The sequence below is a fragment of the Lates calcarifer genome, linkage group LG1 (assembly GCF_001640805.2).
Source record: "Lates calcarifer isolate ASB-BC8 linkage group LG1, TLL_Latcal_v3, whole genome shotgun sequence".
In the NCBI taxonomy this organism is placed as follows: domain Eukaryota; kingdom Metazoa; phylum Chordata; class Actinopteri; family Centropomidae; genus Lates; species Lates calcarifer.
Window position 1 is genome coordinate 1,852,558 of NC_066833.1, and position 26,114 is coordinate 1,878,671.

Here is a 26,114-nt window from a genome sequence, read left to right on the forward strand (position 1 = left end):
GCCTGATAATAATGAATTATGGGCCCAGAGCTGTGAATTTTCTTGCTTCTAGTCCGCTTTAATATTTTCTAAGCCTTGTTTCAATAGCTAAGGTCGTAAACTGTTTGAGGGTGTACTGTTTAGCTAAAACTATGACTGATAGTGGACGTCTGGAGACATTTCTCCTGTCTGTTGCCAGGATAACCCATGTGTTATAAATAAGGATGCAGACAGGACATAAACTTAGACAGTACTGTCCAAAGCCAGTTCCAGTCAACAATGAGCTGAGTGAAGACGTGACAGTTATTAGGTACAAGCATGTGACAATGGTAAGATTTGAGTGACCCATAGAGTCTTCACACCTTTACACTTATCTAATCATCTCATCTAATTTGGCCTTATTGGGGTAGAGTACAGAGAAGCGTTGCAACCATGTGCCTGTTAAACCTGACAAATCCTGAACTTTTATATAAAATCACTCCGGCGTACTACTGACCACACCGTTTGTCATTTTTATCCACCATCATAGAGCTTGTAATAAATACTTCTGAACTGATTGTCTTTTCTCCTGTTCACAAGATTTTCCCTGTGTATCAAAAAAAAAACATTCCTCACCTCATTAAACCTGGTTTATACTTCTGTGTTGAACTGACACTGTAGTTTTTAAATGACTTGTTTAAAGAATTATTCCATATTTTATGATAATGTTGTTTTCATAGCTTAGATTTCAACATCAATTACAGCCTGATAACAGTGAACCTATCAAAGTCATTGCTGGGATCTGAGGGTACTGATATTGTGGAAAACAAGTATGTTAAATGTGACTGACACTCCTGTTTATGTGACAGTATAAAGGTTGACACTTCAGTGCTCATGAATTAAAATAGGTTTGATTCATCACACTGAGTCTTTGCTGAAGTAGCTCTCAAACATTCAAGAAGAATTTCCATGATGAAATATCACAAAGTCACGCACAAACGTATAGAGCTCCTCTGGTGACATTTGAGGGGGAAAAAATTCCATGCTCATGAGTTAATAATGTGTTGGAACAAGATCAAATTAATTGTCTCTTGCTTATAATTACTCCATGTATAATGGGGAGTGACTGAAGTATGTCACTGTAAATCATCCCAAGGTTAAAATTAAATTAAAATTGTCAGTGTTTGCAAGCAGCTACTGATGATACACCTTCTATTAAGTCAATAAACAACTGACTAATAATGATTTTATTCGTTGATCTCATAGAAAAAGTTCTGCAGAAGAGTAATGTGTTTGATTCTTGCAGCTCTGGACTTTAACTCCTCCCCGTTCCAGGTGACTGATCTGTTGGCAGTATTTTGCTCTAGGACCTGACTACATCTGGCAACTAGACTCTTATGACAAGATAAAACTGTTCAGAGCTGCAAGAATCAAACAAACATAATAGTTTTTGGATTAATTCAATTTGTCAAGCATTTATTGTCCCTCAATCCATCCGTTTAGTCTTCCAGGTCCTTCCAGCTGGTGTATGATGAGGTCTATAACCTCACATTGCACTTTTATTCACTCCATAAATAATTAACTGCAAAAATTAATTCTTATATGATTATAAGTATAAATATTAATGCTAACTTTTTCTACCTGGTGCACTATCAACATTTCTTTGACATTGTCAAAGGTTTTGTGCAGAGAAATCCAAAAACCCTTGTTATTGCTGACACCTGTGGACATTAAGTGAACTGCAGTCTGTGTCCTGTTACTAGCATCCATAGAGTTCTTATCCCTAGTCCCTGTCTTTACCAGCCCTCACTGAGTGTTTGATGGAGCTGTACAAGTCGCAGTCCGACCGTGAAGATAACATTACAGACCAAGCAGAGGTTAGCCAGGTAGCTGTGACTTAGCTACACTGCAGGGATCCAGCGTTGGTTTGTTAGCCGATGAAGTGATTATCAAAGGTGAGCTCGTCGATTTATCGGCCAGATCAGATCAGATCAGATCGTTATCCACTCAACACAGTAGTTTGCTACTGATCTGTTCACGTTAGCAGGCAAGCTAACGCTAGAGAGCAGTAACGTTAGCTCACCTGTCCAATAGGAAGAGAGGCAGCTCAGGGTCAGGTTTGATCCCCAAAGACGAACAAAGGTCCCTCCATGAACCAGATGCTGATGTTGACCCCAGTCTTCCCTCGATGTCGCTCCAATTCTACGTTTGGCCAAACGAGCTTCATCAGATAAAGTTTTCTGGTCTGTGTTTTTGTGTGGAGTTTGTGTTGAAGTATTTCTTGTGCCGGGAACCAGTCGTTTCATAACGGCGGCGGACTCCATTCTGAATCTAACAGTGGTACACTGCCAGAGCTGCAGCAGTGCAGACAAGAGACTTTTATTGTGGTGGGGCACCCAGGAGCGAACACCCTGAAAACTTGACCCGAGTCCTTTAGATAGAAATCAGTCCACAGGGTGTTATAGACAACAGAGGAAGTTGGAGAATGAATCATTTTTACTGTCACGTTACAATAAAAAAAGCAGGTTTTCCATGTAAATTACTTTAAAATCTTCTATACTGTACCTTTAAGGTTCAAACTGTCATTTAAACATAGATCCTGCTAATTTTTTTTATTTGCAAGATGAGGTGATGAAACAAACAAACGTCATCTGAATTCCCAGTGCTTGTTTATGTTTCAGTCTGAATGGATATTAATACATGGTGCTGAGAGAGGCGGCTGCCACACACAGCACAGGATCCCCTTCATGTCTCGGGTTGGATCACTGTAACATCTGAAGCTGAGCAGCTGATTTGAAACATTACCTGAGTGGTGCTACGTCACAGTAAAGTGAGGCCCAAAGATTTGTCCCTTCACTGATGGATCATATTTCTAACGTTTCTACAGTGAGAGTTTTTACTCTGTCTGCATTCAGTGACATAATGACTCTCAGAGTTCCTGTTTTTTCTGTCACTTTACTGTGTTACTGTGTGATCCTGTTTGTTAATGTCTCTCTCGTCACCATTATTATCTTAGATGAGAACTTACATGAACCCATGTACATTTTATTATGTGTTTCTTGCATTAATGGACTTTATGGGACGGCAGGTTTTTACCCCAAGTTCCTGTTTGACCTTCTGTCGTCCTCTCAGGTCATCTCATACAGCAGCTGTCTCTGTCAGGCGTTTGCCATGTACTCGTTTGTCTGCAGCGACACGTCTATTCTTACAGTCATGGCTTACGACCGGTACCTGGCCATATGTCGGCCGCTGCAGTACCACTCTGTCATGACGAAGAGGAGGCTCTCTGAGCTGGTCTTCCTCTCTTGGTTCACACCGTTCTGCATTTTCTCCATCAACATCCTGCTGACGACCAGGCTGACGTTCTGTGGTACAAACATCCAGAGGCTCTTCTGTGTTAACTGGCTCATCGTTAAACTCGCCTGTCCAGGCACGAACACTCTGGTAAATGATGCATTTGCACTGACTACACTAACTATTTATATTTGTCACTTGTTGTTTGTCGTGTGGACTTACATTTATCTTGTTAAAACGTGTGTGAGGTCCAGAGAGGACAGGGCAAAGTTTATGCAGACGTGTGTGCCTAATTTAATCTCTTTAGCCATATTGTTTGTCACTGTGGTGTCAGATTTGATGCACATGCGATTCGCCTCAAAAGATTTACCTCAAAGCTTCCATAACTTTGTTGCTATAGCCGTCCTCTTTATTCCTCCTGTTACAAATCCTCTGCTTTATGGGTTCAGACTGAACAAAATCCGCAGTCGAGTTCTGGTCCATGTGAAGGCAAAAACGATGAGTTTCACCTGGAGACTTTATCCCCTCCATCCATTATCAACAATGTTGTTTAACAATAAAATGTCCACAGTGAGGTGAATGAGACCCTGTTTTACTCCACCACCTTTGTTTTCAGGTCATAAAAGGAATCATTTTGTCTGTTCTTAACCAGATTGAAGTTTTTGCAGCCCTTGTATATTACCATGCTTTTGCTTGTTTGTTTTTACACTGCGTGATGTGTTCACTGACTGAAATCAACAATCAGACAGTTTACAACACTGTAAAACCTGCAGAGTTGTGCATCTTAATCTTGAGGAAACCTGACTGACAAATACAGTATTTCTTTAAAATCAACCTTTTTTCCAGGCCTTTATTTATAGGACAGAGAGAGAGACAGGAAACAGGGAGAGAGTGGGGGAATGACATGCAGCAAGGGTCCGGCCGGAATGGGAGTTGAATCAGGGTCTGCCTGTTCAGGCCTGCTCAGACCTGCTCAGACCTGCCTGCCTACATGGTACACACCCTAACCTTTCAGCTATGGGGATGTCCCTTCTTTAAAATAAACCTCTAACTAACATTATAACGTGCTGGATACAGTGATTTCATTAAGTTGCACAAATACTGTAGATTAAGCTCGTCTCATTATTTTTACCTGCATCAAATAAAATTACCGGAATTTACACCTTAAAAAATAAAGTACTATTGATAGAAAATAAACCTATTTTCCTCAAAGTAGAGGTTGAAAACAGTTTTACTTTCTCTCCCTGTGATGCCAGAAAGGTGAAAGAACAATATGATGTTTATTTCAGAGTGGCACTGCGTCCATATACTTTACCAAGGATGGTAAAAAATATAGGAAAAATATAGAAATTAATTAGGGATGTGGGTTTGACTCGACATTAGAGAGAATCGAGGCTCAAATCCTGATGCACTATGATAGATAGATAGATAGATAGATAGATAGATAGATAGATAGATAGATAGATAGATAGATAGATAGATAGATAGATAGATAGATAGATAGATAGATAGATAGATAGATAGATAGATAGATAGATAGATAGATAGATAGATAGATAGATAGATAGATAGATAGATAGATAGATAGATAGATAGATAGATAGATAGATAGATAGATAGACAGATAGATAGACAGATAGATAGATAGATAGATAGATAGACAGATAGATAGATAGATAGATAGACACCAGGTGTCAGACAGAGGCTGCAGTCGATTAGTCAAACGAGCTTTTCCTGTTCAACACAGAGTCAGAGCTGCTGCTGTTTCTACACAGGAACATTTAACCATCAGTCACTCAGAGGAAACAGAATATTAATTCTTTAAAATAAAAACAGACAGGATTGAAATGTTGAATGAATATAATAACGTGAAAGGAAAATACAAGGAGAGAAAGTTGAGCCATTAAAATGATGAAATCAAAATAACTGAGCAAGAATCCAGAGGAAATTCTACTCAGACTGAAGTTTACAGAGTTTCCTGTACAATCAGGACGAGGAGCATGTTTGTAGAGTATTTACTGTGATGATGATGATTATTAAATATTATGAATATACTTTTAAATTAAATCACTGAGTCAGTGTGTTTGTCATGACTCAGCCAATCAGGAAGGATCTCATCAGTTTCTGATCGAGTCTCAAACATAAAACAGGAGCTCTGCTGTGTCCACGTGTGTGTGACACTACGACAGTGCGTCGCTTTAAACGCTGCTGCTGCAAGGAATCATGGGACATCATTGTCTCCTCTGGTAAAGGAAGCTCCACTGTCTCCTCTGCTGAAGGAGATAAGACAGGAAGCAGTGAAGCTCCTTCCTGATCATTCAGAGACCTGGACCAGCTCTGATCACAGCTGATACTCCGTTAGGAACCTTCATAAGGAAAAAGGACCGATGGACCACAGACAGAGTCGTTCAGTGAGAGTGAGACTCACAGGGAACCAGTCTAAACTCTACAGCCTTTACACTGAGCAAACATCCACTTCACAGTGATGAGTTCAAACTAAACAGTTATCTTATTCTGTTAATGAGTGTGTGTGTGTGTGTGTGTGTGTGTGTGTGTGTGTGTGTGTGTGTGTGTGGTGTGTGTGTCATCATGGCTCTTCTTCTGGCGGCCATGTTTTCTTACATCTGTTTCTGTTTCCTCTGCTCTGTCCATCTCTCTCTGAAGGCTCAGTGTTAAACACTGATGAGGTGACCCAGTGACCATTACCCCCGATAACCCCCGACACACACACACACACACACACACACACACAGATGATAACGGCTGGTCTCTTGAAGACCCAGATGTTGTGGGATTTAATGCATCACTACCACTGTTATTGTGTGTCTGTGTGTTGCCCTCTTAACACTGTGTTTCCTGCTGCCGAGCATGTCTGACCTGCTGCGTGTGTGTGTCAGTGTGTGTGTGTGTGTGTGTGTGTGTGTGTGGCTAAAAGCAGCAAAGAGTTAAGAAGCTTTGTGATCTGTTGAAGTGCTTAAAGTGAGTGGGAGAGCGAGAAACTGACAGACTGAGGAGGCGACGTCAGAGCGAGAAGGTAAAGAGACGTGGACAAACAGATGGAGCGAGTGGTCGGAGGACGGGCAGGGGGAGAGAGAAGGATTTTAAAAATCCCAAAAGAAGGCAATGAGACAGAGAGAAGAGGGGCAGAGGAGAGAGAGAGAGAGAGAGAGAGAGAGAGGTGGTTGGTGGATTAAGTCGGGTTAGAGAGGATTAGTGTCTGTTTTGGTTTGGTAGTAAAATCACATCCATGTCAGTCACCACTGGCTGCTGCTGACACGCTCACTCGCTGCAGAGCAACCTGACCAACCTGGACCTGAGGAGGAGGAGGAGGTGAGCTGGCCTTATTTTACAGTTGTGACTGTTTGTAAGCAGGTGTATGTGTGTTTATGTGTGTGAGAGAGCTCGTGCTCGCAGCTCTGTCAGGCCGGACTGAGTCTCAGCGGTACAGTGACGATGCTAACGTGCTGGAGGAACACGACAAAGAGCCCGAGGTGTTGACCTGGCCTCCAAACTCCCCAGATCTCAGCCTGATCCAGCATCTGTGGGGCCTGACCTGTGGTGTGTGGCACTGGGACATTGGCAGCGGATCCTTTGGGTCCTGTCGCAGGGTGGAGGGTCTCCATCCACTTGTCTGACCTCATGACCAACAAAAATCCTGTTACCTGGTTCAACCTCTCTGAGTTTCCAGATGCTGCAGTGCTGTGTTCGTGTTGTTTGAACAGATCTGACTCCAAAAAACTATTCAGTGTCATTCTGCTGCTTTCACTGCAACAAGAAGGAGAGGAAATGGCTGCATAGCTAAGGTGAATAAGTCTGGCCATAGCTAGCTCTTTTTGTTATCTTTGTGCAGCACAGAAAAGGGACCAGTGACAAATTAAACATGAAGATGTGGCTCAACGCAAGAAACACCCTGTAAACCCCATAGTTCATATCAGGGGGACCTGCTTTCACTACCGATGTGAACGTTAGCTAGGTTAGCTGGCTAACGTTAGCACCTGCTGGCGTCAAACTTTGTTTTTCCTCATGTTTAAGAATTCTAACTAAACTTATCAACTGCAGCCATTTCTTCTTCATGGGACTCAACTCCGCAGCATTACTGGGCTCGTTGTCGTGTTCCTCAAGACATTTCTGAGCAGCTGTTGGACCCTGCCATTGGGGAGTGCTGTTGCCATGGGGGGGTATACGATAGTGTTTAGGTGGTGGTACATGTCAAAGTAACGTCCAGATGAATGAAGGAGCTGAGGTTTCCCAGCAGAACACCGGACTGTGACCAGATGATCAGTGTCACTTGTGACTGACTGATCATCCAGTGTTTTGCTCTAATGGCTGGATGAAATTACAGGTAGTTTTAATAAAAATGTATTTCAGCGATGTGCAGGAAACTTTGTAAAAGAAAGGGTGAAGGGATGAACCTGAACCTTTTCCCCATCCACAGGTTTCCTCGCAACATCAGTGTTACCACGTCCAGTTTGCCATAAATAGGTTGGTTGTCTTCCTACATAACACATGACATTTATGGGAATAATTCATCTCTGCTAAGGGATTAGTTAAATCTTGACCATCTGCTTTACAGAAGAGTCAGACACAGATGGTTCATGTGTACGATTTTACAGTTGAAAACTACAAACAGATCCATAGTTATCAAAATATTCCTGCAGTTAAAACCAGTGCACAACTACAAACACCTCAGAGTTTGAGGTAGTGTAGTGTTTTATAACCATCTAAAGCTTTAGTAGTGGTGTCCTTGACGCTCTGACATGCTCAGTTGATCTTTGATGACTTTCAGGTTTGTTAACTGAAGCTCTTCTTGGACAGTGTAAGTGGAAACGGAAGCTGAGCCAAGATAAGAAGCTAAGGAGGCGACGTATCCTCAAATTAGCCCACATTTAGTAACCTGCTGCTGTAAGAGGAAGAACCAGAATAACACGAGCTGAGCAATGACGGAGGCACAGTTTTCTACACACACGACAAGGTTATTTAAAGTTATCATTGTTATTTATTTTCAGCACAGTGGGTCTGGATGATCACCATGAGACACGCAATGGAGGACGGTGAGACACGCACACATACACACATATCCTTGTATCAGCCTCTGTTAGACCTTTCTATACCTGATCAACATTCATTGTCTTACTTGGGTTCAGTCTTAACCCTGAACTCAGATCAGATCCTGACCTGATCTTCATTTGAATTTAATCTCATCTAAAACCTAATTCAGATGGTATTAGTGTCTGTCAGCAGGGCCGGGGATCCTCAGTTATGTTAATCCTGTCTGGTTCAAACATGTCTGTTTTTCACCTTCTGCTCAGGAGAAACCTCCAACCTCAAACATCTGCTGTAAAATTACAGACTGATAAATATATATATTTAATCTGCTGGATGTTGGAGTCCACTGAGATTCATCGTGTTTTATGCTCCAGTGTTACACGATCTGAAGTGGTGCATAAAATCAGTGCACCGAGACTCGTCTGTCTGAAAAATAACCTTGTCAGAGCTCATGGTGATTAAATCTTAATCACATTCACACAAGTGACACATTCAGAAATAAGAAGTACAGCAACTAGTTGATCTGTTAGACTGATGCCAGAACACAGGATGCTGCTGGAATACCACTGGCCTCCATCTCCATGTTAGTGTGTCTGTGTTACTGTGATAGGTACTGTTTACCTTCCAGTAACAGTATCTGCATGTACTTCTTCCACCACTGGAAACGTGATCACTGACAGTAACACAGACAGCTGACTAACAGATCTGGAGGCAGTGGTATTCCAGCAGCTCCTGGTTAAAGTATCCTGATTTTTGTCACATGAAAGTCCTGGAACACAGACACAGTTTTATACTCTTTTAGATCCTTTAACCATCAACCATAACCAACAGTTTGGTTATGGTTTAAGGCAAATAAACAAAGGTTATGAGTAAAGGAAGTTATTAATTAATCATTAATTACACCAGGAAAGTTCCTAGGGATGTCAGTCATCAGCTGAAGTGGAGGTAGGTCTAAATGAAAACTCAAGGTCATCAGGAGAAACTTGAATGTCCACATTTCATGGCAATACATCCTAATGCTGCTGAGATATTTCAGTCAGAACTGGTCCAGTGTTGGACCAGTGGGCAGACAGACCTTACCACCTGGAGAGCCAAAACACTACTGTGGTCAATGCTCTCAAACGTCTGTATGTGCAGGTGTCAGCGAGGTCCTGTCCAGTGTGGTGGACGACATTGGTCAAGCCGTGAGCAGAAACGTCAGTGGAGCTCAGCTGCTGCATGAACTACTGTGTGCACCGTGGCTGCGTGCCCTGCTGAAGGTACAACCTGAATCAACAGGTGTGCATGAAAAACAGACTCAGCATCATTGAAGTGATGTATCACTTCCTGTTTTCTCTCGCCAGATGTACGAGTGCCTGTTGCAGTTCCAGAGGTTGACACCCAGCCCATTTCTGCCTTACGCCTCAGGACTCTCACATGAGGTGACTACACCAAGCTTCCACTGGAGGGTGTAATGATACATCCAGCTGTTGTTACGTTTCTAGCAATGTAAAACACAAACAAAACGTGATCTAACCATGGATATATGATCAACACACTGATGTCCAACTTTACTAGTTAAAATGTTTTCTCATTTTCAGTCCATACAACAGCAAGAACAGGACTTTTGCAGGATATAGCCCCCTCAAAAAAAAAAAACAAAAAAACTGAAAGTCAAATTCAGCGTGTTAACAAACTGTGACTCTGCTGCCACACCTGTTGAACCTCTGATCTGCTGATATTATATTCTAATAATAATGTTTCCAACCTTTTCCACTGTCTCACCAACATACTCTTGAGCTCAGTTTGAGGAAAGTACTGACCTTACAGTTTATTTAAATCTGCAGTGTTAGCCTATAATTCTGTGTTGGCATCCATCAGATCATGACTGTAATACAGAACGTCCGCCATCCGTCAGCTGAAGCCAGAGAGCTCTACAGCCTCCTCAGCTCACCACACATACAGGTCTGTAGATCATTTTATAAAGTCCTATACAGACCCTAAGCCCTTGTGTAGCTCATATTTGATGCTCTTTTTTAACACCTGGACCTGTTTCTGTCAGGCCCTTCTGTCGTCCCACGACAGTGTAGCCCAGTCAGACTATGGACCTGTCTTGCCCCCCCTGCCTAATGAGTTACCTGAGGATGAGGAGGCCATGAGGATTGTTTGTCTGGTGAAGAACAACCAGCCACTGGTGAGATGGATTCCTTTCACATTCCTTTCCACAGATTCCTTTTTACTTCTACACTTAAGTTTGTTTTTTTTAAGAATATGTGATAGGAAATTGTTCTAATGGTCTCAGCTTTCCACTGTAGGAAAATTAGACCGTCCTGGTGTAGTCATTGCAACCCGTGTTGTAGATTCCTGGACTCTTGTGGTGTTCATGTATGTCTGCAACAGTGGCTATGAATCTGACTCAAAGGATAACTCTGGTATTTTTCAGCCTGGGCCTTATTTTCTCATGTTTTTATGCGCAAATGATTGATTGGGACAAAAATGTTTGGAATTGGTGCAGAATCATGCATTTGTCCACATTAAAGTATGTCCGCTAAAAAATTTACCACTGACAGACTCAGATTGTTATTATAAGAGTGACAACATGATGACAGGATTCCTACAGAGACAGAGCTTTTTATTAAAGAGGAAGATCCTTTTAGTTTAACCAGAAACATCTCTATCACTACCAGACTCCATTGACAAAAACAGGAGGTGTGTGGTACTTTTACCTCTATAAAGTATCTGAATACTTCTTCCAACGCTAGTGGTAGTGAGGCAGTGGTATTCCGGCAGCTCCTGTGTTTGATTTGAGGTGTAAAGAAAAGCTCTTTTTTAAGCCATAAAAAATTCAGTTTCTTATCTTTCATTCAACAAGAATGGAGGAGAGCGCAGAGCGAGTATAGGAGACGGAGTGGGAGTGATTCGTAGCCATTGGAGCAGTCTGCGTCGCCTCACACTGGAGCGCCTTATCCCTGCCAGAAGGGCGTGGTCGGGGGAGGAGCTCAGCGTGACCGAATGTGAAGCCAGGCTTTTGCCCATCCCCAGAGGAGACCAGTCACGGCCCTTCCTCCCCCGCTATCAGTCAACAGGAAGCTGCTGCTTGTGTCCGCAAACCACAGAGCTTTGGAAGAAAGGGCTCAACCAATCAGCTCCCTCTGTCTTTAGTCCCACAACTTGCACTGGTAAGAGGAGGAGGAGGAGAGGAAGACAGTCAATCCATGCAATCATCAATCATTTGATCATTTCTTCATTCAGTCATTCTTTGTCTGATCTATCATAAAGCCATCTGGTCACCAAAGGAGCAACAGTGAAGAGGTTTACAGGGTCAGTATTTATCAGAAGTGCTCGTTAGGAATTGGCTTGAAAGTGAATCAAAAACCATGTTAGTGTTTATTAAAGAAGCCTGAAGTGGACATATGAGCTTCTGGATAAATAGAAGCTCAGTATCTTCACTAACACATTATGACTATCCCTTCATTCAACCTACCATTTCTGCATTCTCCATTCCTTTGTCCAAAAGTCCATGGCAAAGGCCAGTTTATCAACAGTTCGTCTCTCTTGTATCTTTATCTTCACCAATCCTCAACCGTCACCACGTCAAAACAAATCTGTGTCACCTCATCAGTTTTTTTCATCTTACCATCATTTGGTTTCTTTTTCAGTTCATCCTGAGTTATTGTTTCAATTATGTGTAGTTTGCTTCTCACTGCCACTATTTTTGCCGACCTTATCTCTTCATCCTCTCTACATGGAGGTTCATTTTCAGAGAAACCCAAACCCAATGGGGGAGATGGTGTCTCTGTTGGAGGAAGCAGTGATGACTACGCCTACCCTCCTCCTCCAGTCCCAGCTTATAATCTCAGTCTCCCCAACTCCCCCATCTTGTACAAAAAGGGGGCTACAGGGGGACACTCAAGGAACATCCCAACACCCGGCAGGGCTCCGTCTTGTCCAGGGATGAGCCCTCTTAGAGCCCAGACAGCACCTTCCAGTCCTGCTGCTCCTCGCTCCACTTGTCAGCAGGGTGTTAGCACCCTCCCCACCCCTGGCAGGCAAACTGGACCTCATAAACGTGAAGAGCTTCTAAATCAACCCTTCTATTACCCTACCACTCCACATCATGATGGGTGCCAGAATCAACCAAAACAGACACGAAACGAGCATCAGCGATCACAGCGCCAGCATGCTCAGCTTCCTGAGCTCACCAAACAGTGCAGCATGGAGGAGCTCAGGTTCACCGTTCAGACAGTGGCCAGCAGCATCGAGCACGGTACTCAGGACGTTCGCCATCTTGGCCAGAAGATGGTTGCAGCAACAGAAATGATCACAGGCAACGTGGAGGAGAACGCCCAGGCACTCAATCTGCTGGCTGAGGTGGTTGACAAGCTCCAGGGGCTCATTGTGGCTGGCAAACACCTTGAGTCGTCACCCCAAAACAGGCTGAAACAGCAAACTCCTCCTCCACCTCCTCCAAGGGTCTCCTCCTTCTCTCCAAAAATGGTCCGCAAACCTCCCACGCCCTATCCGCGGCACCGGTCATCCTCCTCCTCCTCTTCTTCTTGCTCCTCCTCTTCTTCGTCCACGTCTCCAGAGTCCAGAGTCCAGAGTCCAAAACGAATGAACGGAAGCACTAAAAGGACAGTGGTGACTTTTGGTGCCACCCGTAGGGCAGGTGGTAGTGGTACTAATGGACAGGTGAGGCTCAACAATGGATCAGTCTCTAGAGCTCCTCTGGAAGATGAACAACACTGTAACAACACAGGCTGCTTGACAGGCAAGAAGAAGAAGAAGAAATAGGCCAAAAACAAACTGTCTCCTCTTCTTGTTTGCTCTGGTTTTGGAAATAGACTGAAACTGACTAAAACACAAGTAGTTCTTTAACTTTTTCACAATGACAAGATTACAAGAACATATTTCACCAAAGGAAAGACGTAGATCACAATTTTTTGTTAAAGGAACAAGGTTTTATTTTTGTCCATGCACCAGAAGCAGACTTTATCAGTTCTCCTTTTAAGAGACAGAAGTTTTTTTATCACTAGATCTATCACTTGAGGTGGAAATAGCCAAATATTTAAAAGGTACATAGAAATTACATTTTCTCAATCCACATTTCCTATTTTGTCCTCAAAATTGTGACCATCATCATCACCATTGTCGTCTCTCTTTCCCTTTCTCTTTGAGTCGCTCCTCTTCTCAAAGAGTCTGTCCATATGTTAAGAGCAGGACAAGACAAATCTATATAGCAACATATTGTAGTACCCTATCATGTGATGCATTATTGTCACACAATCGATTGATAGCAAGATGAGCACTGAGTCCAAACCTTTCTTATGTTGCAGTGATGACAGTTACCTTAATTTGCAGACAGAAACTCAGGCCCATTAACTCATTGCATGCTTTAATGCACAAATGGATGCATTGGGACATTGTAGTTGCCTGATCATACAGTAAGGTAAATTTGGGTGTCATCTGCACAATAACAATGCACAGCGTTTCATTTTCATTCCTGCTGCAGGCTGCAAGATCCAGGATACATTGTTACCTACATTTCTGGAAACTTTCCAGAAATTTTTTATGGGAAGTTGAGCTGGGAAACTTTGGAAACATTCCAAGTTGGAAAGTTTCTATGGGAAATAATGGGAATATAACGGAATTAACTGGAAATTTGGGGTAATTTATACAAACTGTATCATGTAAAAACATATGATACAGACATATGTTGTCATAAGCAGACATATGTGCAAACCAATACAAATTTTAAAAAATGAAATTTTTGACTCGTGAGTAGAACTTCATTGAACAACAAAAAAACATGAATAAACAGATTTCCTATGATCTCCTCCCAAAAATGTCCCATTCAGCGTCACAGTTACACTAGCTGGCACAATGATAGCTAGCCTCTTAAATTGTCAATGAAATGGTGTTAGCAAGCTTAAATTTTGCATTTCTGATTTACCGGCTAGTTAGCTAATGTATAAACAAACACTGATTTATTTTTTGCTCATTAAACTAAAATACCACAGATCAAATGTATTTACCCCAGTTTTTTCAGCTACATTCAAGTTTCCCAATAGGCTAACCTGCAATTTATTACCGTTGATTCCCATATATTCCTGTTAATTCCTATACATTCACGGAATTCATGGAAAGTTGCCACCTTTGAAAATCAACTGTCCCAGTTTAGGCCAAGAAGAAGAATCTGTGGAGTAAAAAAGACAATTCTTTTCTTCACTATCCATCACGAGAACAACAGTATTATAATGACATTTTTTTTAATGGCAGCATATATGGGTTAAACAAAAGAGGCCCAAGGTTTGACCCTTGGCGAACTCTACATATCAAGTCAGAGATATGACTCCTGTGTCAGAGATATGATTTCAGTCGATCATAGACCTTCCAGTATTTGAGCCTGTCTAGGAGAATTATGTGACTTAAAGGCTTCCTTCATCAGTTGCTTTCATCCAGTCCTCCATTTGTATCGCTTCTCCATTGACATTCTGTAACCCTGTGTTCCCCCTCCCTCCTTTATACAGAGCTGGTAGTCTCTGCTGCTGTAGCCATTAAATGTGGTTAAATCATGGTTTAACTGTCTGTCTGTTAGGGGGCAACTATAAGGAGGGACGAGGAAACAGGAGAGATCTACATCGCCAGGGTGATTCATGGAGGACTGGCCGACCGCAGCGGTGAGATAAAATATATGTGTTTGTGAGTTAATGAGAGATTGATTTGCAGACACCCCATAACAAAAGATACAATACCAGAGATACAAAATGATGTATTAAACATGGTCAAAATGTGCAGTAAAATGGCTTAACTTGACTTAAATATGTGTCTCAGGCCTCCTCCATCCTGGTGATCTGTTGGTGGAGGTGAACGGTAGTCCTGTGGTGGGTCTGGAGCCAGAGCAGGTCATCCAGATACTGGTAGGTCACCAGAGGTAAAGAAACAAAAATAAATGTGCAAGCATAAAGATGGCCAATGTTCTGCTAGTTCATACTTTGACTCTTCAACTCTCTACATTGTATATGTCCAATGGATTGCTTCTGTCCCTAATAACTAACCTCTTCCATCTAAAAGCCTGCTCACTGTAAAGTCTATAAAGACTCCACTTAAGACCATCTTAGATTAAGACCAGGTGTAAGCCCAGTTAGAGCGACTGGCCCCTGAGCAGTCCATGAAGTAGGTAAAGTTTGTATCTTTAATGATGCTGCCTATCAGTAATTATAATAACTTAAGTTAGTTAAGTATTCTGAAACAGGTAATTCTGCATAATGAATACTCTTACTTTTGGTCAGTACATCTGGATGATAATACTTCTGAGCTTTAACCTAAATAAATTGTTACTAATAGAGCATATAGTAATGGAGTATTTCTACACTGTGGTGTTCTTATTTGTATGTGACTGAAGGATCCACTTCCTCCATCACTGGACATGGCATACGTGATTTTTAATTTTAATTTCCTGTGATGAAAAGACGTTAAGAAAATAAGTATAATAAGTGGATGAAACTGTTTTGGTGTGAAATGTTTGTGTATGCTCATACTTGTGATAAACATTTGATTTTTATATTCATTTCTTTTTTGTGTGTTTTGCTTCCTGTCAGATCAATTCTCAGGGAACTATCCTGTTTAAAGTCATTCCAAATTCAACTCACAGCAGCAGCAGCAGCCAGAAGCTGGTAAGAAACCTCAACCAAACATCCTCTACTGCCCTCTCACAGCGATGGCCAATATCACAACTAACTACATCTTGAATCACATAAGGCTGCTAATATCTCTAGAACATATACTGGACCTTTAACTGGACCTTCTCTCTGAACAACTCCTGTCTTAAAATATGCTAAACTGGCAGCTCATCACCTCAACAGTGAAGACATCTATTTACTAATAAAAGAAAGCAACTTACAACTAAGTAGTAAGTAGAGAGCTGCTACATTCAGATTTTCTTTTTTTTCTTTCTCTCCGTCTGTCAGGTGTACATGAAAGCAATGGTGGACTACTGCCCCCTGCAGGACTCCTCCATCCCCTGTCCTAATGCAGGGATGGCGTTCAGCAGAGGAGACCTGCTGGAGGTGGTCGACCAGTCGGATGGACAGTGGTGGCAGGCCAGGAAGCTGCCCCGTGTAACGTCCTGCGCCGGTCTGATTCCTTCGGCCAGCATGCTGAAGAGGTGACACCACACACATCCTGTATACCTGAATACAGGCTGCAGACATGTGGTGATAACCTGCTGCTGGGACACATCTAAGATCTGATATTATGATGTTAACAGAGAAAAGCTTTCACTCTCATCACTTCCAGCAAACCTCAAAGAGCCATACCCATGTTTTAACTGATTTACTGCAAATCCTTTAAACTTTCTCTCTTTCTGAAATGTGTTTTTCCAATTTTACATTTCAGTATGTTAAATGTACAAGTTATATATTCTGTTAATGAACATCATGTCGGTGTAGCTCATCATTTCAAGATAATGCAGCTGTAAATTTAAAAGATAACTCCACTGTAGGCTCAGATTGTTCTTCTCAGTGTCTGACAACATGATGATAGGATTCCTACAGAGACAGAGCTTTTTATTAAAGAGGAAGATCAGAAATATGTCTGTGTTACTGAGCAGAACACAGGAGCTGCCGGTAAAATTCCTGTTTTTATCAATGGACTCTGGTAGTGATATATAATTTCTTCTGTCAAGTTTCACTTGAACTGCAGCTGAATATCACATTTATCATTTCACTGAAGCTATTTAAGATCTCTGTCTCTCTCTCTCCAGTAAACAAAGGGAGCAGTGGTGGTGTCAGCCATTACAGGTCCATACCTGCATCAGACCCTGTGAGGACTCATCATTATTATCATTATTAACTGACCTCAGTGTATGTGTGCATCTGCAGATTGTAGCAGGAGAAGAGTCAATATTTCAATCCCCAGCCTGGCAGGATAGAGATGGTTTATTTATTTGTTGGTTTTTATAATGGTCTGATATTTCCTTCCTGTCTGTTTACCTCTTCAGTTGTTGAATGTGACATAAAAGCAGCAGGAATCAATTTTAACGGTTGTCTCTTTTCTCTCTGTTAACTCTGCCGACCTCAGTGACCCTGGCTGACAACGGTGAGTGTGATACAGCAGAACTAGTTCACTCATTACAGTATCTGCTGTGTTTATTCAGACATTTGATTCAGTAGTTTAATCTGTTTTTATTTGTTTTTATTTTATCTTTGTTTTTTTTTTGGTTTTTTTTTTTGTTTTTTTGTGTGGAGAGGAGGACCTGCTCACAACCTTAAATTAAAGGATAACTCTGGGATATTTAAACCTGGGCCTTATTTTCTTGAGTTTTTGGATGTAGATGATTGATAGGGATAAAAATAAAAAAATAAAAAATCAGTGCTTTGTTGAGCAAGAAACATCAATATTTATCATGACCAGACTCCTGCAGCTCCTGTATTCTGCTCAGTAAAATTCCTGTTTTTGTCAATGGAGTCTGGTACTGATGTATAGAGATGTTTCTGGTTAAACTAAAAGAATCTTCCTCTTTAATAAAAAGCTCTGTCTCTGTAGGAATCCTACCATCATGTTGTCAGAAACTCTTTGAATTACATTGCAGCAGCTGTTGGTGGTTGCTGGGCCAATACTTCACTAATTACAAAGATTTTTGTCCCTATCAATTATTTACACCCAAAACCATGGAAAACAAGGCCCAGGTTCAGTAATACCAGATATCTTTTGATATAAGTTTAGCACAAATAATAATTTTTCTAATTATTGGGAGCATCATTTGCTTCCACAAATTCAGAGGCGGCTAAATTGCTTCACTTGCTCAGACTAATTAAAATGTCAACCTCATGGTGACAGTAGAGGAAAAGTCAGGGGATCACTAAAGGCAGTTACTCAGTGGTTCTCCATTAACTTGGAGGACTTGAGGAGAATTAAATCTTCACATTATCCCCATCCAACATGAAGTCAGACGTTTCATGTTTGTTGAGTTTGTTGCAATTACACAACATTTTGTGACTGTTTTGTTGTTTCATTTTTTCCAGAGGATGATCTCACACATGCTGATGACAAACATAACCTAACAGGTAAAACATGTCAGACATAATGGTGTACAGCATCTGTAACAGTTGTTCTATACTGAAATGAATCAACATCCATCAGTGCAGTGGTAGTGACTATTGTTTTTTCTTTTCGTCAGATCTGGAAGAAATAAATTTTGGTAGGTAAGTCTGTATAAGACTCATGTAAATGTCTGATTAGTTCATGCTCAACATGAGGATTGAAGTTTTTGATTCTTTGTGCTGCAGTTCCTGTTTTAAGCACATGCTTTTGTATACTTAAAAGTGATGCTAATACTGGAGACATAGTGAGTGTTTTGAATGTGTTCTTCTTTCAGATGAGGCTGACTCTGATGTTACTGATGGGATCTACCTGGGTAAGAAACACTAACATACTGAATTTTGTCTTGGCTTAGAATCAGCTTCTGTTAAGACACAAACCTGAAGAAGAATTAGAAATGTGCAGTTAATGAGTGAATGAGTGAACCTCTCTTCAGCTGGTTTCCGTCGGAGTTTCCGTCTCTGGAGGAGGACATCCTACAGGAAGAGACGACAGTCCTGCACCTCCTGCTCGCCCAACAGCAGCGCTATGTCCACCCCCTATGAGGAGGTGGCTCTGTATCAGCGCCCCCCGCAGGAGAACCACCGCCTCATTATTCTTGTTGGTGAGACACAAATATCTTAATCACTGCCTGAAGCTTACTAATCAGCTGAACAGGAAGTGTTTTTTTAAGTAAGTTTTAGTTTTTTGTAACGTCTGGGGCTCGTCCTGAAGTGACTGATGCTATCCCAGACAGACACTACATGTCAGGAGAGTCTCACCTCCCTGGCTCTCACCTTTAGAGGGACAGCCCAGTAATTCACTTGTCAAAAGACGTACTACTCAGCCTGTGAAAACAGTTCAGCTGACCTTCAGGTTTTGTTTTGTTTGCTTGTTTCTTTGTTTCTTTCCTGGTCTGTTTTTAGTAGATCAGTTGAGAAATCTTGGTTTGAATAATTCATTTTAAAACAAAAGTTACACAGTGTTTCACAATAAAAGCATTCAGATATCAAACAGGCAAGCAGCAAAACAAAACATCAGATAAGAAAAGTGGCTTTTGTCTAGAATACTTGTTGGGGGCTTCACCATGTAAAGCCTGATGGGTAATAACTAAAATTTTATATTGAATTGCCATTGGAGAGAGGCTCTTTGCACCTTGTCTGGATTATCTTCATTTAAATAGAAGGTTTTGGGATGTCTATCTTCTCTTTGAGTCCAGGTCAGTTAGTTTGCAGAGATTATCACATTTGATGTATAAGTGAGAGTCATCAGCATAGAAGTGAACCTAAAAATTGAAAAGACAAAATAAATGGACCAATATTTTTAGATCTCGATCTGTACTACTCTATGACTGTCAGGCCCTCGCTGCCTTTCAATCTGTGTCTTATGAATCTCAACAAAAATCACTGTAATATCTCTCAGTTAGTTTGTGGAGAATTTCTATTCCACCACCGACTGTGTCCTGTTATCGATCAGTGTCCCGATATTTTCTTCACCCTGATTGTTCCAGTAGCGTCCTTGTATTAGTGTTATTATTGTTCTGTGGTGTCCCAGAAAGAATGAAGGAAATCATTCATCTCTTATTTTTTGTCTTTTGTTTTTCTTTTTGTTTTTTTTCCTCTGCACAGGAGCGACAGGAGTTGGAGTTAATGAACTTCGTAAGAGACTCATCAAACTAAATCCTTCGACCTTCCAGGGACCCGTACCTCGTACGTTCCCTCGTCACATTTAACACATCAATTTAGAATTTTTGTTTGTGTTTTGTTTTGTTTGTTTTTGATACACAAAAGAATGCTGCAGCTTTTGAAAACAAAGTTAAAAATCAGTAGGTCAAGACACTTGATGAAAACAAAAAACACAATTGTTAGAATTTCTGTGACGATGAAGATGAAGGTTTATTTCTTTCATATAAACAACAACAACTAATGAAAACAGGATGTGATGAGCTGAAAGGACATTTAAAAACAAAGAAACAATTCTAAAATTAATTACCACTTCTTTACATCTCCAGTAAGTTATGTTAGTAGCTAAAATTAATAATGATTTTTGGATTTTTAGGTCAAGTAATCGTGAGGAACAACATTTTCTCATTATGTTAACAGAAAACAGGACGTTGTCACGTTATGTTTCTCACAAAACATAGCTGTTGTTGCAATTTATTTGTATAGAAATTTAATTTCTGTGCGACATCACTGTGGCATCTGCAGCTGTTTTAATGTGGATTTGGTTGATGCTGTTGGATTCTGCTCAGTGTTAACATCAGAAAATTAACTACATACCTGCTTTGACTGTTTGACCAGATACCACTCGTCGAATCAGAGCAGAGGAACAGACAGGAAGAGAGTACCACTTTGTTACCAAAGAGCTGTTTGAGTACATGGTCTGTAACCACAGGTTGGATTTTATTTTATTTTCACTGTTTACACTTTTCACATGGTTTAAATTGCGGTTTTATTTGGGTTTAGAGTCAGTAACACTTTACTTCAGCCATAGCAACTGGCCATAGTTTTCTATTTTTGCCAGTTCTGAGTTTATTCTTCAGTCAGTATCAGGTGATGCACATCATTTGATCCAGGAGAACCTGCCCTTTTTTCTGGTGCAGTGTAAAGTCACCATTGTGCATCACCTTTGTGTAAGCAGACCATATTTGACAGTCAACCAGGGATTATTTTTAATTCAGTATCAAAAGTTGTGTTTAGATGTTGTGGATCTCCATGTGAAGTTTGGTGTAAATCCACCTGTTGCTCAGTGAGTTACAGCTCACTTCTCCACTATGACACCAGAAGGCGCACTTTACCACTGAAGGCCACATTATATTAAACATTACCAAGTAACAGCAAAAAATGTACAATAAGTCAACACTGGTCATACACCAACAATAACTGTGTTATGATGACTATGGCTGTTATACAAGTTTTATATATCACTGGAAAACAGACTGTTGATCCATGGATGACTGTAGTCTGGTGCAGTGTAGCTTTTAGCTAACAAACCAATAAAGAACTGACTGTGTTTCCACTCTAGTGACCCCGTTATTACAGGCACTGTAAATCAGCAGTGGTTATTGTAAAGGCACCGTTCAAGTAGTCTTGAAAAGCAGACTATTCAGAAACAATTTAAAGCCTGGCTCTGTCACAAACGGTTCAAAAGTTGTTGTTTTGTTTTTTTTCATATATAGTTTTACATTTTAGAAACATTATATACACACTCAGTAAATGGTGTATAACTCAATATTATAAGCAGATTTAGAGACATTTTGAAGTGTTCATTAATGTGCAGTTTTTGCCAATATTTCATTCTTTACCCACTTTATAATGAATAGTTTTGGGTGTAATGATTGAAATCTATATGTAAGTTTTGTGCTTATTTAGTTTTTATTGCAGTAGACATTATTGCAGTGTTTGTGTCAATCTGTTCAGGAACAGCAGGTGGAAAGCGTTTATTGTGGTTCAAAATTGAATGTAATAACAAACAAACAGAAAAGATCTTAAATAATTTCTGTGTGTGTGTTCAGGTTTGTGGAGTATGGTGAGTATAAAGGTCACCTTTACGGGACCAGCACTGATGCCATTAATGACGTGCTGAGACGAGGACGGATGTGCATCATCGACGTTGAACCACATGTGAGTTTCATTTAGAAGCCAGTTGAAGCTAATGTGGATTCACTTACTGTAGAGGCAGAGTAGAGGTTGGCTCAACCTCACTGACTTCCACTGAGAAGACAACAGTCTGAGCTCAGATGAAAGGTCAGTGTGTGATGGACAGAGACTGTAGGAAGGAGGGTGCTGATGGAGAAGGTCAGAGAGGCAGGAGGGGGCTTGGTTATGGAGGGGTTTATAAGTGATGAGATGGAGTTTGAGTTGGATGTGTTCTGGGACATGAAGGGATAGGCAGAGGTGAGCTGTGTTTTTCAGATGGAAAAAGGCAGTTTGGTGATGAGATTTAGACCCAGGTGACACCAGGAGGTGGTACTCAACCTTGTACAGAGGAGGTCTTTATCCAAAGCATGCCTGTTTGTCATGGATTCACTTATTTATTCCTTCAGAGGAAACACTGTTGATCTTTCAGGGGGTTTAACGGTGGTAAGCATCATGTTGTGTAGCTTGTAAAAACCCCTGAGTGGGTTTTTTTAAATTTGGGGCTAAATAAATAAAATTGGCTTCACTAAAAATGGTAGGACCTCACAATTCAAAATGGTTCCCAGAGAACTACAGACCTTCACAGGCTCTTTTCTGTTTGGATTCTCATCGTCAACACTGAAATGACATAAGTTAGCCAGCAGTTGGTATAGCAACATCAAAACTCATGTATGGGAAATACATGGGTTGCGTATAAACTCAGTAAAGCCTGGATTTCACTGTCAGTCCATTTATTCATGTTTTGTTCCGTTTATTATCAACATGTTTCTCTTGGTCCCTCAAAACAGTGTTCTAAGAACTGTTCCCGGTTCTTACAATGCAGGCATAATAAAAAGGGGAGGGTTCACCAACTGTTCCTCTGCTCTAAAAAAACATCACGTTGTCTACAGTTATCTCTTGGTCCCAGATGAGTGCTAATTGGTTAAACTAATTTTGATCAACCTATCAGAGGTGAGAATGTTTAAGTGTTAGTTTTCAGTAATAGTAGACAAAATGAAACACCAGCTAACAGGCTCATTTTTCAAAAACATTCATGTTACAGGACGAGGCTGAGGTTAAAAGGTCTCTGAACACTTCCCGGCTCCAGCTCACAGCTGCTGGTCACTGTAATTTTAGGCCAAAGTTAACCTTAAACAAGAGGAAATAGTGCATTAGCGGATTAGTACAGTAACCCCAGATGTGCTGTTTTATTGTCAGAGCATCCAGCCGCTGAGGACAGGAAAACTGAAGCCTTACGTGATTTTCATCAAAGCCCCCAGCCCAGACAGACTGAGACAGACCCGCAGAGATGCCCGAATCATCACCAACTACACCATCAACAGAGCTTTCACAGTAAGAGCCCTGTTCCTCAGAGATGTCTGAACCTTCAGTCAGCACTCTCTGACATGCTTGGTAGTCAGTTGGCTGCAATTATCGTTCTCACCACTAGATGTCACTAAATTTCAAGCACTTTTAAGCAACCTAATAAATCTAAAAACCTAATTCTGAGGCTTTGCTCTACAAATCCAACCCTGTAAGGTAACAACACTGAAGAAATTAACTCTAAAAGCATCTTCAAACAGTTCAGTCCAGTTGGTTGAGGCAGAAGATAAAAGCCTCACCACAAATATTACCAGAACAACAACACCAGGGTCACACACTGAATGTTACACATGAGGACCAGTAAACTTTGATGTGCAGTAAAAGAGGAGGGCTGTTCAGCAGTCTTGTGTTTCTCCCTCTGCAGGAGGATGATTTTGTGGAGCTGGAGGAGGCGTCGCGCCTGATGGAGACAAAGTACAAACAGTTTTTCGACAGCGTGCTGGTGAACGACGACCTGCAGGACGCCTGCATGCAGCTCTGCTCCATCATCCAACAGGCTCAGGACGAACCACAGTGGATACCTGTCAGCTGGAGCCGGAGAGACGAGTAGAGGGGGAGAGGTGGGAGGAAGACAAAATGGAGGTGGCGAGAAGGAGAAACAAGTGAGATGAATGCAAGCAAGAAATAGGATAAAAAAGATGGACAATATAAAATTAATTTGAATCTGTACAGTGTCTGTTCAGCTTTGTGTCACGTTAACTCACATTTTCTGTTAAAAGTCACACTTTATGGTTATAATCCCAAAGATTTCCATGAAATCAACAATGGTTGGTACGAGCCAAAAACTAACCAATTTAATAATTATTAATAATTTTATAATTTAACCAAAGTCTGGAGACAGTGGTTAAATCCTTATCATGTTTTTTTTTTTTCTTTTGCCTGATTCGAAAACTAAATGCAGTGCAGTAAAAGTACGATATTTTCTTACAGAGGAGTAGAGATAGAAAGAAGCAGAAGATTGAGACACTCAGGTGAAGTACACATACCTCAAAATTGTAAAAAAAAAAAAAAAAAGCAGTGACAGTTTTTGTTTGTTTGTTTGTTTGTTTTTTGGCTGCTGAGCAGGTCGTGAACAGAGGTTTTTTTACAGCCTGCAGCAGCTGAAAAGACCAGAGCTGTGAAGCTGTGGTCCAGACAGATAAACAATGAGATGAAAATAACTTCAAATAGCTTTTTTTCTGATGTTCGCAGTTTTTGTCATGAACATTTTCAGAAATATTACACTGCGAAAAAGCAACAGTTTGCAGAAGTAGGATGGTTTTTCTGAGCTTTCTACTGTGAATAAAGGCATCAACCAATCACAAAAGCCCCCTCTACACAGAGATCACACTCTATTGTTAAGAAGACCCTTGAATACACCACCTTTGCTTGTTTACACTGAACCACACAGAATCCAGTGTAATGTGGCCTCAGTGTGTGATTTTTTGTACAGCGATGCAACATGTGCAACATGATGGGTTACACAGCAGTGTCATCGTGGTGGAGCTTCAGCTCCTGTATATTCACAGACAAGTACTTTCATCTTATTTATTCTCATCTGTATGTAACTTATGGCCACTTGGCCACGCAGTACTTGAGTAAATGTACTTAGTTACTTTCCACCTCTGAGCTCAGTTTCACCTCAGCAGCACCAGAACCTTTATATTCCACCCAGTTAGACTTAACTCTTACTGTCACAGTAACAACAACATGTCCATACTGTGTGTGCTAATTAAAGATCAAGATAAAATCATGTGGGTGCCTGTGTCTCTCTAAACCTCCACCCCCCCTCCACCCTCTCCTCTCTGTGTCTCTGTGTTTCTCAGGTTAATCCTGTGCAGGGCAGATGTAGCTCAGCCGATTTGACAGGAGGATTAGTATCTTCTCCCTGCATCATTCAGCTTTACTGTCATCTATACAAGCAGATAACATGAGACAGTGAGTGGGAAATTTAACTACACAAACCCACAGTGTCACTCTGTGGTTACATGTTGAAATGTTCTTTATGAGGTGAGATGATGGAGTCGATTGTTGGTGTGGATGAAAGGTAAAACAGACGTGTTATTATAAATAAAATTTAAAAAGCTGCATTCATAAAGTACATTTAATTACTCACTTAACACATTAATTGTGTAAATTGAGTAAATGCAGTGGCACACTCCTGGCTTCATGTGCACAGTATGTAAGTGTGTGTGTGTTGGTCTAATAGGATTCGTTGTGTTGACCTGGTTTCTGTGGTGAAGGTTTTTACCTTTGACCTGTTCACCTCAGGGAGGACCGACACACCTGCTCAGTTTCTGCAGTTACAACGACTGAGATTTGTGGGTGTCACAGTACTCATGATTTCTCAAAAACCAACTTAATATAAAGTCATAAAATAAACCAACTTAATATCATTAGCTGGAGGGAGTTGCTTGTGTGTCTGTGTTACTGTGTGGTACTTTTACTTCAGTAAAGTATCTGATTACTTCCTCCACCACTGAAAGTCACACAGTAACACAGACACACTAACAGATGGAGGCAGTGGTATTCCAGCAGCTCCTGTGTTCTGCTCGGTAAAATCACTGTTTTTGTCAATGGAGTCTGGAATCTTAATATCCATTTTTATGCAGATGATTCCATCCTGTATACACGTGGTTTTTCTTCAACTCAAACTAAGATTACAATTTGCCTTTACTCTTCTTCGGACATCTACCACTGTCCTGTAACTAAACCTGCTCAGATAATTAAATAAATAAAGGTAATAATAATTCTAAATTCTCATGTAGAAGCCGCTGA

At 41.0% G+C, this 26,114-nt stretch overlaps 2 protein-coding genes across 2 annotated transcripts; both read left to right on the forward strand.

Moving 5' to 3' along the window:
• The first annotated feature begins 2,817 nt into the window (after positions 1-2,817).
• LOC108881941 (olfactory receptor 6N1-like) lies at positions 2,818-3,831 on the forward strand. The gene has a single exon (XM_018674150.1). It carries the CDS (start codon positions 2,818-2,820, stop codon positions 3,829-3,831), a length of 1,014 nt encoding a protein of 337 aa, XP_018529666.1.
• A 4,441-nt stretch (positions 3,832-8,272) lies between these two features.
• On the forward strand, positions 8,273-24,345 carry LOC108881972 (MAGUK p55 subfamily member 4). The gene is made up of 20 exons (XM_051074516.1): positions 8,273-8,303; positions 9,436-9,557; positions 9,642-9,719; positions 10,159-10,242; positions 10,340-10,471; positions 14,876-14,957; positions 15,112-15,197; positions 15,879-15,953; positions 16,248-16,444; positions 17,042-17,100; positions 17,359-17,376; positions 18,303-18,344; positions 18,458-18,478; positions 18,656-18,694; positions 18,815-18,982; positions 19,986-20,066; positions 20,658-20,751; positions 21,872-21,980; positions 23,193-23,327; positions 23,722-24,345. Exons 1-20 carry the CDS (start codon positions 8,273-8,275, stop codon positions 23,905-23,907), a joined length of 1,839 nt encoding a protein of 612 aa, XP_050930473.1. The 3' UTR covers positions 23,908-24,345.
• Positions 24,346-26,114: the final 1,769 nt, after the last annotated feature.